We start from the raw sequence: 15,290 nt of genomic DNA, 5'->3' as shown, positions 1-15,290 counted from the left end.
CCCCACGAGCAGAATGCCCCGGTGTGCATGTGGAAAATCACGCCCCACGAGCAGAATGCCCAGTGTGCATGTGGAAAATCACGCCCCACAAGCAGAATGCCCGGTGTGCATGTGGAAAATCACGCCCCACGAGCAGAATGCCCGGTGTGCATGTGGAAAATCACGCCCCACGAGCAGAATGCCCGGTGTGCATGTGGAAAATCACACCCCACGAGCAGAATGCCCGGTGTGCATGTGGAAAATCACGCCCCACGAGCAGAATGCCCGGTGTGCATGTGGAAAATCACACCCCACGAGCAGAATGCCCCGGTGTGCATGTGGAAAATCACGCCCCACAAGCAGAATGCCCGGTGTGCATGTGGAAAGTCACGTCCCACGAGCAGAATGCCCGGTGTGCATGTGGAAAATCACGCCCCACAAGCAGAATGCCCGGTGTGCATGTGGAAAATCACGCCCTACGAGCAGAATGCCCAGTGTGCATGTGGAAAATCACGCCCTACGAGCAGAATGCCCAGTGTGCATGTGGAAAATCACGCCCCACGAGCATAATGCCCAGTGTGCATGTGGAAAGTCACGTCCCACGAGCAGAATGCCCGGTGTGCATGTGGAAAATCACGCCCCACAAGCAGAATGCCCCGGTGTGCACGTGGAAAGTCATGTCCCACGAGTAGAATGCCCGGTATGCATGTGGAAAAACACACCTCACCACCAGCACGCATGTGGAGCACATGCTCCACCAGCAGGTGGGTGCAAGAACATTCCTGTCGGCACTGTTCCCACCTTACAAAAGAAAAAAGCCCAGGAACAGAGTGAGGAGAATTTCATTCCACAGGGACTACTATGCAGTAGTGAGGGTCTATGAAGCAGGAAGGAGGCATTTGGAATACGGAGTCGTTCACACTGCACTGCTGAGAGGAGTGTGGATGAGAACATATGGCCCTAACAGTCGCACCAAGTTCACAAAGGAACACCATCTCCATTTCTAATTCAATAAAGAGAACTGTTGATATGAAACCAATGAGTCATCCTATTTGAAAGTTTCCACGCTGATGAAACTGGAGGCCACAGAAAGGAATGCCTGTGTCCTCACGCCGCACCTACCTGTTTCGAGTAGCCCCCGTAGAGGACGATGCCGCCTTGAGGAGTGACGGACATCTGGCAGCCTGATCTGGGTGTGGGCCCTGTCCCAGCCGGGGACAGCTTGCTCCACGTGAAGGTGTCCAGGTTAAAGGCATACACGTCGTTGTAATAGATGTAATCCCTGGTTAGAACAAAGCAACACCGTCAGGATCAGGAACGCTGGAAAAAGCCCTGATATTAAAAACTGAACCTGATTTAAATTAAAGGTAAATTTCCTACTGTTTGGAAAAACCTCACACCATTTTTCTCCACTGCACTCACACCAACGTAACAATCAACACAGAAACGTGGGCATTTTCCCTGCAACAAGCCACAGACACCTGCCATATCTCCTTGACTTCAATCTTGATGCCAACTACCTGGAGGCAGCCCAACGCTTTTACCAAGTCACCTGTTTCATTGAAGTGTGAGTTTACACGAAAGGACCGCAAACACGTGAGTTTTCATCTGAAAACCAGAAATAATGCTGGCCCACAAACGCAGAGGAACTTTTTTTTTTTTCAATTTGAGAGCAGATACTGTTTATTAACTGAGCAGCTTAGAAAAATAATAGCGGTAGACACCTTAGTTCATTCTTCTAAGAAGCCTGTTGATCTGGTCCTGCCTGTTGCCAGCATCTCTACCTCCTACAAAACGGGTGGCTTTTTTCTTCATTCCGCCTCGTGGAGAAGATGATTTGAAGGGCCACAGGAAGTTACTGGCTTCTTTGAAGCGTTTTCCAACAGTATAGATCCGATGAATCAGATCTTCCATGCAGATGATGCCACATTTTCCAAGAGATCAAGCAAAGCGTTGTCAAAGCAATTCACTTCTTACTGATTTTGCCATAACCACGTTTGAAGATTAGTCATTTACTGACTTCAGATTTGGGTTCCCACATGCAATATATGGCTCTAATCCTCAGCCTGTTAACGGAAGCTTTGATGAGCTTCACAAAGGTTCCACTGAAGATTTGAGGAAGGAGAAGCTGCAACACCTTTCTGGCCTGTGGTCTCACACCGCTGAGACCTCTGATCCTGATGACAAACGCGTTTGGGTTCTGCAGGTATACAGAAGTTGCCAGCCTTCCCTGCCATCCTCCATCCTCGCATTTGATTTTCAGTTCTGTCCATCTACCTATATTCCTTGTGACAGTGCTTCGATTTCTCATAGGTAAGCTTCCTCCTGGGCTTTCGAAGCATCTTTTGGGCAAACTTCTTTCTCAGGCACTTGATCTTCAGCTCTGTGAAATTCCTTCGCTGTTTCTCTTTTTTTCTTTTTTTTTTTTTTTTTTGAGACAGAGTTTCACTCTTGTTACCCAGGCTGGAGTGCAATGGCACGATCTCAGCTCACTGCAACCTCCGCCTCCTGGGTTCAGGCAATTCTCCTGCCTCAGCCTCCTGAGTAGCTGGGATTACAGGCACGCACCACTGTGCCCAGCTAATTTTTTGTATTTTTAGTAGAGACGTGGTTTCACCATGTTGACCAGGATGGTCTCGATCTCTTGACCTCGTGATCCACCCGCCTCGGCCTCCCAAAGTGCTGGGATTACAGGCATGAGCCACCGTGCCTGGCTCCTTCGCTGTTTCTTAAGGGTTTCTGGCACAGCAGGAAACTTCTTCTCTTCTACACCCTCCATGGTTCCAGCCAGAAAAAGAGCGAGGCATAGGAATTTAATCTGAAAGCCATACTGTATTTCCTTACACAGTTAACACAAGCACGGTTACATTAGGTTACTAGGTGTGCAACTTGAAAGGCAGCAGTGAACAATACATTTAACTCAACGATCAGAAGGGAGGGATGCGCAACCTGGCAAGAAGAGTGGTAGGATGCCCAAGTGGAAGGAGGGTGAGCGAGGGGGCTAGGCGCTCTCAGAAAACTGCAGACCGCAGGAGCCAATCCTCTGCACCTGAAAACACAGCAAGGCAACGAGGCATGTTAACAGAAATGCCCTTAACATTTCCTGCCTTGCTCACCACCTGCCGGACCCAGCACGCAGACTGGGCCGCACAGGGAAGTGGCAGCTTTGCTGGAGGCATGGGGAGACTCCGTGGCACATCCAGAATGTCCTGTCCTAACACGGGACTTTGACAGAATAATTGTAAAAGAGTAAGACGCTGCTCTCCGGCTACTCAAAAAGGAGAGCCGAACTGATTTAAGCAAAGAAAACATGGAAGAGCGAGCAGCTCTACCCAAGTCTGAAGTACCTGGTTTTCTTCTGCTTGTTGCTGTTTTGTGTGAAGCAGGAAAAGTCACAGGGTATCTACCCAGCACCAGCTGCCACGCCTGGTTTTCAGATAAACATACTGGGCGTGCTGGGCTCATGCCTGTAATCCCAGCACTTTGGGAGTCTGAGGCAGGTGGATCACTTGAGGTCAGGAGTTCAAAACCAGCGTGGCCAATATAGAGAAACCTCATGTCTTTACTAAAAATACAAAAAACTAGCCAGGCATGGGGGCAAGCACCTATAATCCCAGCTATTCAGGAGGCTGAGGCACAGTTTGAACTTGGAAGGTGGAGACTACAGTGAGCTGAGTAACTTATGAGTTACTTCGGCTTCCTCAACTTTTTTTTTTCTTCCATGAGTCTCTCTCTGTCGCCCAGGCTGGAGTGCAGTGGCACCATCTCGGCTCACTGCAACCTCAGCCTCCTGGGTTCAAGTGACTTGCTTGCCTCAGTCTCCAAAATTGCTGGGATTACAGGTGCCCAACATGCCTGGCTAATTTTTTATTTTTTAGTAGAGATGGGGTTTTGCAAAGTTGGCCAGGCTGGTCTCGAACTCCTTACCTCAGGTGATCCACCAGCCCTGGCCTCCCAAAGTACTGTAATCCTAGCACTCAGCTTCTGTCACCCAGGCTAGGGTGCAATAGCACAATCTCGGCTCACCTCAACCTCTGCCTCCCAGGTTCAAGCAATTCTCTTGCCTCGGCCTCCCTGAGTACCTGGGATTTCAGGTGCACACCACCACACCTGACTAGTTTTTTTGTATTTTTAGTAGAGATGATTTTTCACCATGTTGGTAAGGCTGGTCTCAAACCTCTGGCCTCAAGTGATCCACACACCTCAGTCTCCCAAAGTGCTGGGATTACAGGCGGGAGGGAGGCACTGTGCCCAGCCTTAAATACCTTTTAATCTGAATTACGTTCTTAAAATTTCCCCCCTTATAAAGTATTTAAGCATTTGGATCTCCTTTCCCCCCAATTCACAAAATTAATGAGAATGTATTTGTAAAGAAAATCTGAAACCTGGCCGGGCGCGGTGGCTCACGCCTGTAATCCCAGCACTTTGGGAGGCTGAGGTAGGCACATCACTTAAGGTCAGTCATTTCAGAACAGCCTTACCAACATGGTGAAACCCGGTCTCTACTAAAAATACAAAAATTAGCTGGGCATGGTGGCAGGCACCTGTAATCCCAGCTATACGGGAGGCTGAGGCAGGAGAATCACCTGAACCCGGGAAGTGGAGGTTGCAATGAGCCAAGATCGCACATTGCACTCGAGCCTGGGCAACAAGACTGAAACTCCATCTCAAAAAAAAAAAAAAAGAAAAAAGAAATTCTGAAACCTTAACTGAGCCCAATCCATACCACAATGTCTCAGTCCATGATGGGGGGTAGTTGAAAAATTGCATCACCTGCCCCTCCTAACCCACCCAACACAGTCTTCCTCACATGGCTGAAGAGACTTATCACGATGCACCAAGAATCAGCAGAGAATCACCAGAACGTGCAACTGGACTCGTAATGTGACAAAGCTGTGACTGGCACCATCACATCCATCGCGATGCTATTTCCGAAGGGACCAGTAAAGAAAGCGAGCTTCAAATGAGGCCCCAGAGGTAAAGACAGCCACTGTCTCTCACACCGCAGGAGGCCAGCAGAAAGTCCTTCAAAAAAGATGGCCTTCACCTTACCCAGAATGCTACTGCGCTTGTGACACAAACAGGGATAACCAGCTCCCCTGCGTCTTGCTTTTCTGGACTGAACTAAGGAAGCTCTAGAATATACACGTGCAGATGACAGGCCTACAACAATCAGAGTGCCCGCAGTTCACCCTGGGCAGCCATGCCGGCTGCACCAACGTCCACGTGACATCAACAGAGAACTACCGGCTTCCTCTTAAGGTATCACTGTGGAAGATATGCTATTGCTGCTTTCCCAGACGGGAGTGCTTTTAAGTTACTACAGAACAGTGGCTCTCAAAGTGAGGTCCACTGGCCAGCAACATCAGCATCACCTGAGAGCTTGTTAAAATGCAGATTCTTGGGCCTCACTCCAGACCTCTGAGTCAGAGCTCCAATCAGCACTCTAACCAGTACTCCAAGGTATTCCGAACCCGGGTAAGGTTTTAGAATCCCATTTATTCATTCATTCATTCAAACAAAGTCTCACTCTGTCACCCAGACTGGAGTGCAATGGCAGGATCTCAACTCACTGCAAACCTCCACCTCCTGGGTTTAAGCGATTCTCCTGTCTCAGATTCCTGAATAGCTGGATTACAGGCGCCTGCCGCCATGCCTGGCCAATTTTTGTATTTTTAGTAGAGAAAGGGTTTACTATGTTGGCCAGGCTGGTTTTAAACTCCTGACCTCAAGTGATCCACCTGCCTCACCCTCCCAAAGTGCTGGGATTATATGTGTGACCCACTGTGCCTAGCCAAAACCCCATTTTAAATAGAACTAGCCACATTATTTGCAGGGCCTGCTGTAAAACTAAAACGTAGGGTCCCTTGTTCAACGAGGTTAAGAATTTCAATATGAACACAGCATGAAGCCAGTGCAAGACCAGGTGTGTGACCCTTCAGAGTCAAGGCCCTGTGTGGCTACCCACACCAAGGTCAGGTGAAGCTGGATGTGGGAAAATGGGCACATCTTTCTTGTGTATTCAGAATGTTCTTTCCCTAAAAAGTCCACCCCTAATGCTTCAGGAAAGAAAGATTTTTCCATTCTTGGTACCAACCGTGTACTTTCATGGAAGCCACCAAAAAGGATCAACTGTCTCTTCCAGGCCACCATCCGATGTCCACTCCGACCCGAAGGACCCCCTGTTGATCTAAAACAAAAGAAACAAAAAAACACTATGAACTTGCTTAACTGCTGGTTGCTCTAAAAATGACAACAAACAAAACCCGATTTCTCACTGATGTCTGTTTTCTGAACACTTACTGCTCACAAATTAAATACCATGAGCTACCAAAACCATCCGGTAAGAGCCTACCTAGCTACTATAAACTTCAGGAATAAAACAGGGAAAATCTCCATGACCTTGGAGTGCATAAAGATTTCTTAGGTGGAACATTATAAACTGGACTCCGTCAAAATACAAAACCTCAAAAATATACCATTACAAAATAAAAAGGCCAAAGACAGACTGGGAGAAATATTTTGAAACACATGACTAACAAATGATTTGAATCCGGAATATATATAGAATTCCAATTTTTTTTTTTTTGAGATGGAGTCTCACTCTGTTACCCAGGCCGGAGTGCAGTGGTACGATCTTGGCTCACTGGAACTTCTGCCTCCCAAGTTCAAGCAGTTCTCCTGCTTCAGCCTTCTGAGTAGCTGGGATTACAAGCGTGCACCACCATGCCCGGCTAATTTTTTTGTATTTTTCAGAAGAGATGGGTTTTCGCCATGTTAGCCAGGTTGGTCTTGAACTCCTGACCTCAAGTGATCTGCCCACTTGAGCCTCCCAAAGTGCTGGGATTACAGGCGTGAGCCATTGTGCCCGGTCCAGAACTGTACCTTATAATAGTAAGATAAATGACCCAATAAAAATACAAACAAACGATTTGATCAGAAAGTTCATATGATATAAAAATGGAGGAAAAAAGATGGAAAATGGCCAATGAAAACAGGAAAAGACGTCCGCCATCGGAAACACATGCCAAATCCACCGTGACCTCCTACCACACGTGGCTGGGCACCTGAGATCAAGACAACATCAAGTGCTGAGGAGGCCACGGGGCGGCTGGACCCACGACACCGGTGAGAATCCAAGACAGTGAAGCCACAGTGACTGTTTCTTGTAATGTGAAACATAAACTTGGTGCACAACTTAGCAATATGACATTAAACATTTACTCAAGAGAAAGGAAAACAGTGGTCCGCACAAGACTGACATGCACATGTTCACAGATGCTCTCGGAACTGTCACCCAGTAGCCAAGCTGTCCTTCAGTGGGTGAATGAACAGCGTGCGCTGCTGCCCACACTGGGGAGGACTTCTCAGAAACAAAAGGGAATCGTTTACTGATGCACACAGCAATCACCTCGCTGAACAAAAGCAGATTCTGCTGGACTCCACGCACATGAGCGTCATAAACGCGAGATGACACCATGGCCCATAGCAGCTTCCCGGGGTAGGTGCTGGGAGGGGACCAACTACAAAGGGTAGGAGGGCGCTCCCTGGGGTGACGAGAAGGCCTACGTCTCGACTGTGGTGGTGACTACATGAGTGTGCATATTTCGTAACGCTCATCTAACTGTATACCTAAAAGGTATGCATGTTATTGAATTTTATAATTATGCCTCAATAACACTGATATAAAAATATACAGCAATAAATACAAAAAGCAAATTTAAAACCTTAAAAATATACAAATAATAAAAACAAAACTATAATTGACCTCCCTAGAAATCAAAGAATTTCAAATAAAGCAGATACCATTTCATTCTATCAACCTGACAAAGATGTTTAAGAAACAGATTCTTTTAGCTCAGAGGAGTTTACAAAAAGAAAAAGAAAAAAAAAAAGAAACAGATTCTTTAAAATACTGCATATCATGGGAGAATGCTCAAAAAACTAAGTGAAAAGGCAGGGTACAAAGCCAATCCTATTCGAGATTCTAAATGGGGGTACTCAGTGGTTTTCTGGTCTTGATTCTTTCCTGCATCTCCCAGCAGTCCTCCAGTGAGCAGCCGTGACTTTCACAACCAGAGAGAGGAGCGACGGAACAGAGTGGGGTGGGGAGGAGGCGCTGGGGCAGCAGGTGCTCAGAAAGCTTGCAGAGGTGCTTACACAGGCCAGGGATGTGCAGGGCGCCCAGGCACAGAGAAGGCCGGGCACACAGGGAAGGTTTTGGCCTACAATATGGGCCTCAACAGGTACGTGTGCTGTGACTACCCTGGAAATCTCCTAGAGCCACAGGCACCAGGGCAGGGCCTTAAGAAGGGTCGGAGGGCAGAGGCGCTGCAGCCATTCCCTGGGCTCCTGATGACTCACCTCACCTCCTGCTTGGGAATCCACTCCCTGGGATCCTCACTGATGACCCACCTCACCTACTTAGGAATCCACTCCCTAGGATCCTCCATGGCTTTCACACCCACTCTCTGCCCGACCCTCCAACCTCTCCACACAGGTCACGGCAACTCTGGGCTACAAAGGATAGTTACAGCTTTAATCACACAAGTCGGTGCCTATGTAGACAATGTATTCTTCCTCCATTTGTTTTTCTGCATGTTACACAGCAATCCCCCAAACCCACTTACAGCGTTTTCTGTAAAAGCCCACAAAGAGGCAAGTACCCTAAAAACACATCAAGACATGGACTCTAAAAGTTAAAAGGAAGCTTGAGTGATCTATTTTAAGTTTACAAAGTTGGGAGGAATCATTCACTGCATCACCAGGGTGACTCCCAGGGGCTGGAGCAAATTCCATTCTCACCGTTCACACACAGGTTCCCACTGGCTTCTCTCCTCCAGCACCCTCCATCCGTAGCATCCCTTTTAACGTGGCACTCAGAATGACCACCACACCCATCCATGGAAAGTCAACCAGAAGCAAGCAGTCCCTTTTTCTAGACACCAATTCTACTAATCCAACCTGGAGCTGGCATGACCTTTGGGGTGGCCTCCTCACATACTGATGCGTAGCAGGACCTCAGCTCATTAAGACTCTACGGAGTCCTGCAAGTTGGCCTCACTTCACAGTTGCACAGACTCCACAGCAGCTCCATCCCCTCCTGGCTGGGTGCCCCACGGGACAGCCATACGACGGACACACTGCATGGGAGAGAATCGATTGAGAAGAAACCCCCACACACATGGAGCAAGAAATGAACTCCCCTTCTTGCTGATCCATTTCCTGATGGATTACTTTTTAAGAACAATCTGAGGACCAGACCTTCATTCAAAACTAAACCACTGTGTTTGCTTCCAAGTCTGCTTCAAAAAAATAACTGAGCGCTGTCACTGCCATCCCCGTCCAGCAACGGAACACAAGGCCTGGGGCAGAGTGGTGCCCCCAAGCCGCCCTACCAGCGCTGGGGCGGGGCCTCCTTTGGCTGCCTGCATGGGAATACCACCCGAGTCTCATCCTCTGGCTGACACAAAGGACTCAATTAACTTTCTGTGGCAGTAGCCAAGTATCAGTGTTTCGTACCTAAAAAGGGAAAAAATTTCTATAAAAATACTCCACATCCCTCTTTAGAAAAATAAAGTTACTTCAAAAAGCCCATTTATATTTGAATCCCCAACAGGCTTTGCAACTGCTGTCATGCCTAAATATGGGGTCTTAAAACATTCACATGTCCTCCTCAGCCAGAAGTCTATGGACATCACAGAATATGGTGGGACGTCGTGGGGGTGGTTGCCTCGAGGCTCAGAAGCTGCATAGAACAGAGCGCCAAATGGGGCGAGCTGCCAGGCAGTGTTCCCACCAGGCCCCTCAAATGGGCTGTGCCATGACATTAACAGAAAACGGTTTAGCCGGGCACAGTAGTGTGTGCCTGTAGTCAGCTACTCGGGAGGCTGAGGTGGGAGGATCACTTGAGCCCAGGAGTTCTGGGCTGTAGTGCGCTATGCCGATCAGGTTCTGCACTAAGTTCGGCATCAATATGGTGACCTCCTGGGAGCGGGGGACCACCAGGTTGCCTAAGGAGGGGTGAACCAGCCCAGGCCGGAAATGGAGCAGGTCAAAACTCCCATGCTGATCAGTAGCGGGATCGCGCCTGTGACTAGCCACTGCCCTCCAGCCTGGGCAACATAGCAAGACCCCCATCTCTTATAAAGAAAGAAAAGTGATTTAAACTTGAGACTAACTTAAACCCTTCCTTGACCTCATTGTTGTCTGTTCAATTTTGTGCCAAGGAAGTAGCTGCCCCAGTGTATGCCTTGCCTTCTCAGAGTCACTGTTGGAAGAGCAGAGAGATGCATCGAGCAGTCCCAGCTGCGTTTCATTCATTGCTTCTCTCTTCTCCCCAGGACCTGACAGAAGCCAGGGAAGAGTCCCTGGGCTATGTCCAAACTTAGCACCTGTGATTGTTGGGGTGTGGATGGATGTGTGCACGAGACAGAGAAAATGTGTGTGTGTGTGTGCATGCATGTGCGCACACATGCACAGGTACAAAGGAGTTATGGTTGCTCCATGTTCTGACTGATGGAAATCTGATTCTGCACTTGGGGTCTGCCTGTACACTCATGTCATTGTAATGATTTCACTCCTGTGACATTTTTATCAAATGTGTGAACAAATACATCAAGATTGATACAAAAAAAAAAAAAAAAGAACGGACAGACACCAGATAACTTCACAAGTTTAGGGTCCAATCAGAAGTAAGCACTCCGTATGCAAATGCTTCTCAGAGCAATTCTGAAGTCTATACCTTACAAAATTCTACAATATACAGTCTCACACTGCTTAATGACTGCTTAATGACACACAGGTTCTGAGAAACAACATATTGTCAGGCAACTCTGTCACTGTGCTGTCAAGACTGTGCTGTCAGAGTGCACTCACACGCTCCTGGAAGGCACAGCCCGCCACACACCTGGGCCATCGGGAGAACCCACTGCTTCTCAGCCACAAACCTGGACTGCATGGTACTGCCCCAGACACTCTAGGCCACCGTAACAGGATGGCAATTATTTGTCTCAACACAAAAAAGGGAGGTAAAAACACAGTATGATCACCCTAGGGAACCCAACGCATGCGCAGTCCGTCATGGACAGGAATATCATGACAGAGCGCCACTGCAGGACCTGCGGCACCTGTGGCCTTGAGACATTTGCTGAGCAAAGGAGCAATTCCTACCGTACCCCTGAAGGTCCAGGTCACAGGGGCTGAGCCAGCTGAGCCAACAGGGAACTCGACCTAGTGGATCATCCTCAGACTAGAGGAGCCCTGTCTCTCAACAGTGGTTATAGCACAGCCCCAGGAGAACCGTGTGCATGCACCTCCCCTTTCATTTCAAACACGTGCCTTTGGAATTCCGCCCTGCTACTCCGAGGATCAAGTCCATCAAATAACAAATGATGGCGGAGTAAAAACAGGACACTTAATCACGGCGGGCGACATGATTAGCAGCCGTCTCCAGAACTCAGGCAGCCTATAAACCACACCCTTGTCTCACCTTAGTGATTACCATTCACAGTAAACCACCATTTGTGGAGTGTTTATTCTATGCTACGCACAGTCCTCTTATGTGCATTTATCCTCACTTTACAGATGAGAAAATCGTGGTGGCTTACGCCTATAATCCCAGCATTTTGGGAGGCTGAGGCAGGTGGATCAGGAGTTCGAGACCAGCCTGGCCAACATGGTGAAACCCTGTCTCTACTAAAAATACAAAAATTAGCCAGGCATGGTACTAGGTGCCTGTAATCCCAGCTACTCAGGAGGCTGAGTCAGGAGAATCACTTGAACTCAGGAGCCAGAAGTTGCAGTGAGCTGAGATCAGGCCACTACACTCCGGCTCACCTCCTGGTTTCTGTACAAATCAGTCTGTCTCTTTACGTACATCTGAGTCCCACCTCTGTCCTGTCACAGATTCAAATGATCATCATTCCGTGTTGTGCAAACCGTACAACAGGGAATACACATATACCCTGGCTTTCCAGCAGGGAAGGTTTGGTCTTCAGGAGCTATTGCTGTTTGCTGTCGATAGAACCCACATTTCCATGGAGTCAGAGAGCCTCAGAACACGTAACCCAACCCACCAACACCCATGCCTACAGGGCAGAGCAAGGCGTGTCCATTCCCATGGCGACCTGTACTTCAAGCCTGAGACTCTCAGAGGCCAGTCACTGTAAGGCGCTGTCTGCTTGACTGCAGCTAACACGTTGCCGTCCTTCACTACAGAATCATAAAATAACAGAATCATCCTGATGAGGTGCATTCTCCAGGAAACCGACTTTCACTCAGATGCAGCTTCAGCTGATGACCAAATGATAACCCCTTCCTCACATCAGAAGGAAACATCGCACACACACACATACCCCTATATCTTCACGTAACCAAACAGTATCATCTCCCACGTGCTCCGATGCACAGAAAGATGTATGCACTGTCCATGAATGTTCACTGCAGCATCACCTGCAATAGCAGAAAAGCGGAAACAACCCAAGTGGCCAACAGAGAGTAGATAAACAAAACATGGCCCCATCCACACACCAGCGCACCACCCACACGGCAGCATGCCGTCCACACCGCCGGCACGCCGTCCATAACGCCAGCACACCGTCCACACCGCTAGCACGCCATCCACACACCAGCGCACCACCCACACGGCAGCACGATGTCCACACCGCCGGCCCGCTGTCCACACTGCCGGCACGCCGTCCACACGCCAGCACACCATCCAGCCACAGGAGTGAAGCGCTGATGCCCAGGACAGAAGGACATGTCCTGACAGCACCACATAGAAAGAAGAGCCTGTGACAGAGGCCACATAGTTTTATTCCACTTTTATGAAACACCCAGAATAGGCAGATCCACAGACGCAGGCAGCAGGAACCTGCGACGGAGGAAGGTGGGGTGACTGCCAGGGGAGATAGGGTTTCTTTTTGGGGGATGAAAATGCACTAAATGGCAGGGCACGGCAGCTCACGCCTGTAATCCCAGTACTTTGGGAGGCCGAGGTGGGTGAATCACAAGGTCAAGAGATTGAGACCATCCTGGTCAACATGGTGAAACCCCGTCTCTACTAAAAATACAAAAAAAAATTAGCTGGGCATGGTGGCGCATGCCTGTAATACCAGCTACTCAGGAGGCTGAGGCAGGAGAATTGCCTGAACCCAGGAGGCGGAGGTTGCGGTGAGCCGAGATCGCGCCACTGCACTCCAGCCTGGGTAACAAGAGCGAAACTCCGTCTCAAAAAAAAGAAAATGCACTAAATTTAAATCACCGTGTTGGTTGCACAATTCTGTGAATATGCTAAAAACCACTCAATTATACTTTTTAAAGAGTGATTTGATGGCATATGAATCACATCTCAGAGAAGCTGTTATGAAACACCTATCGGGCATGGTCCTGAAGTGGCCTGGCCTCCATCTGTGAGTCACAGACGATCCCTCAGACGGCACCAGCTCAGAAACCAATGGAGAGAGACCAATCTCCCCCACTCCCTGCGACTCCTGCAGGGGCAGGGAGAGAAGGTGGTGAATGCCTAGAGAAGCGCTTGCATCACATGTGGCAGGCGGATCTAACCAGGCTGTGAGTGTTGAAGCCAGCAAGCTCAGCAGGCAGGGCAGGCCCACCATGATGGAGGAGGGAAACGAGAACTCCAGCGCACTGACCGGACACACGTGAGGCCCGAGGGGGAGCCCCCACTCTCTCTCTCCTCCCGATCCCAGAGGCCCTGGGCTGGACAGCACAACAGGAGGTGGTCAGGTCGGGGGGCGGGGAGAGGGGAAACCCTACTTTGGGGGCTCCCAGGAGCAGCCACCTCCCCTCCTGCTCCAGAGCCTGACTGGACCATAGCGGGGTCGGGGGTGTGTGGCTCGCGCCTTCCTGGGAGCTGCCTGCACCCCCAGCTGTGACCCATCTCCACCATGATACACCTTTATCAAAGAAAAACCCTCTGCAAACACTAGGTGCTGGCCTTCTTAGTGTTTCAGTTTTTTTTTTTTTTTTGAGACGGAGTTTTGCTCGTTACCCAGGCTGGAGTGCAGTGACACGATCTTGGCTCACCACAACCTCCGCCTCCTGGGTTCAGGCAATTCTCCTGCCTCAGCCTCCTGAGTAGCTGGGATTACAGGCTCGCGCCACCATGCCCAGCTAATTTTTTTGTATTTTTAGTAGAGATAGGGTTTCACCATGTTGACCAGGATGGTCTCTATCTCTTGACCTTGTGATCCACCCGCCTCAGCCTCCCAAAGTGCTGGGATTACAGGCGTGAGCCACCGTGCCCGGCCCCATGTTTCAGTTTCTAGTCACTCTTGCCAATAACCAGACAGACCTTCAGTCACCAGCATCTGTTCACATGAGAGGGAAAAGGGGAGTCTTCAACACCCTCCTCTTCCCAGGCCTCCCCACACCCGCCATGATTAACACCACCGTCCTGAGCACAACTCCTTCCTTTGCGTCTAACTCCCTTCAAACTCACATGAGCACACGCACATTTAAAACAAACATACAGAAATAAAAATAAGAAACAGTACATAGATCTATGTTGCAAAGTCAGAACGGGGCAGCTCTGCAGGCACCTCCCACTCAAGGTCGAGACTGAAGAGACCTCAAAATAGCTGCAAGCGCTGGCCACATGCAGCAGTCCAACGAGGCAGTGACGCTCACATGCCTGAGTTTTCATCTTGACGTCGCCATTACTATTTTCTCTCATTTTCAAACCATCATGAGGTAGGTATTCCTATCTGTTGCTAGAATGGAGAAGAGGATGATAGACTGTTAAAAAGTAACCACATGTCATCTTGTCTGTTGCTAGAATGAAGAGGATGAGACTTAGAAAGTAGGCCGGGCGCGGTGGCTCAAGCCTGTAATCCCAGCACTTTGGGAGGCCGAGGCAGGTGGATCACGAGGTCAAGAGATCGAGACCATCCTGGTCAACATGGTGAAACCCCGTCTCTACTAATACAAAAAATTAGCTGGGCACAGTGGCGCGTGCCTGTAATCCCAGCTACTCAGGAGGCTGAGGCAGGAGAATTGCCTGAACCCAGGAGGCGGAGGTTGCGGTGAGCCGAGATCGCGCCATTGCACTCCAGCCTGGGTATCAAGAGCAAAACTCCGTCTCAAAAAAAAAAAAAAAAAAAAAAAAAAAAAGAAAGTATCCACGTCATCCTATGTGCTACAAAAATAGCCACAAACCAACCAAAACGCGGGAGACAGCGCCCAACAAGTGCTGACCTGGACGGAGGGCCATGCGCCCGTCAGGAACCCGGCTGCATCATCGGCTGAGCTCCACCTCCTGTCAAACCAGCAGCAGCATCAGATTCTCA

At 49.2% G+C, this 15,290-nt stretch overlaps 1 protein-coding gene across 6 annotated transcripts in view; it reads right to left on the bottom strand.

The window, feature by feature from the left end:
• KLHDC4 (kelch domain containing 4) overlaps window positions 1-15,290 on the bottom strand; it is a 60,783-nt gene that overhangs the window by 23,766 nt on the left and 21,727 nt on the right. For all 6 annotated transcript variants that reach the window (XM_064369963.1, XM_064369962.1, XM_064369964.1 and 3 more), the window contains 2 exons: window positions 6,077-6,169; window positions 1,102-1,261 (listed from right to left, as the gene is read on the bottom strand). In XM_064369963.1, the coding sequence (XP_064226033.1) occupies window positions 1,102-1,261; window positions 6,077-6,169 (253 nt within the window). The remainder of the gene's footprint in view (window positions 1-1,101; window positions 1,262-6,076; window positions 6,170-15,290) is intronic.

This window comes from Aotus nancymaae, unplaced genomic scaffold (genome assembly GCF_030222135.1).
Source record: "Aotus nancymaae isolate 86718 unplaced genomic scaffold, 86718_ANA_hifiasm-v0.15.2.pri h1tg000095l, whole genome shotgun sequence".
In the NCBI taxonomy this organism is placed as follows: domain Eukaryota; kingdom Metazoa; phylum Chordata; class Mammalia; order Primates; family Aotidae; genus Aotus; species Aotus nancymaae.
This window is presented reverse-complemented; position numbering and strand designations above follow the sequence as displayed.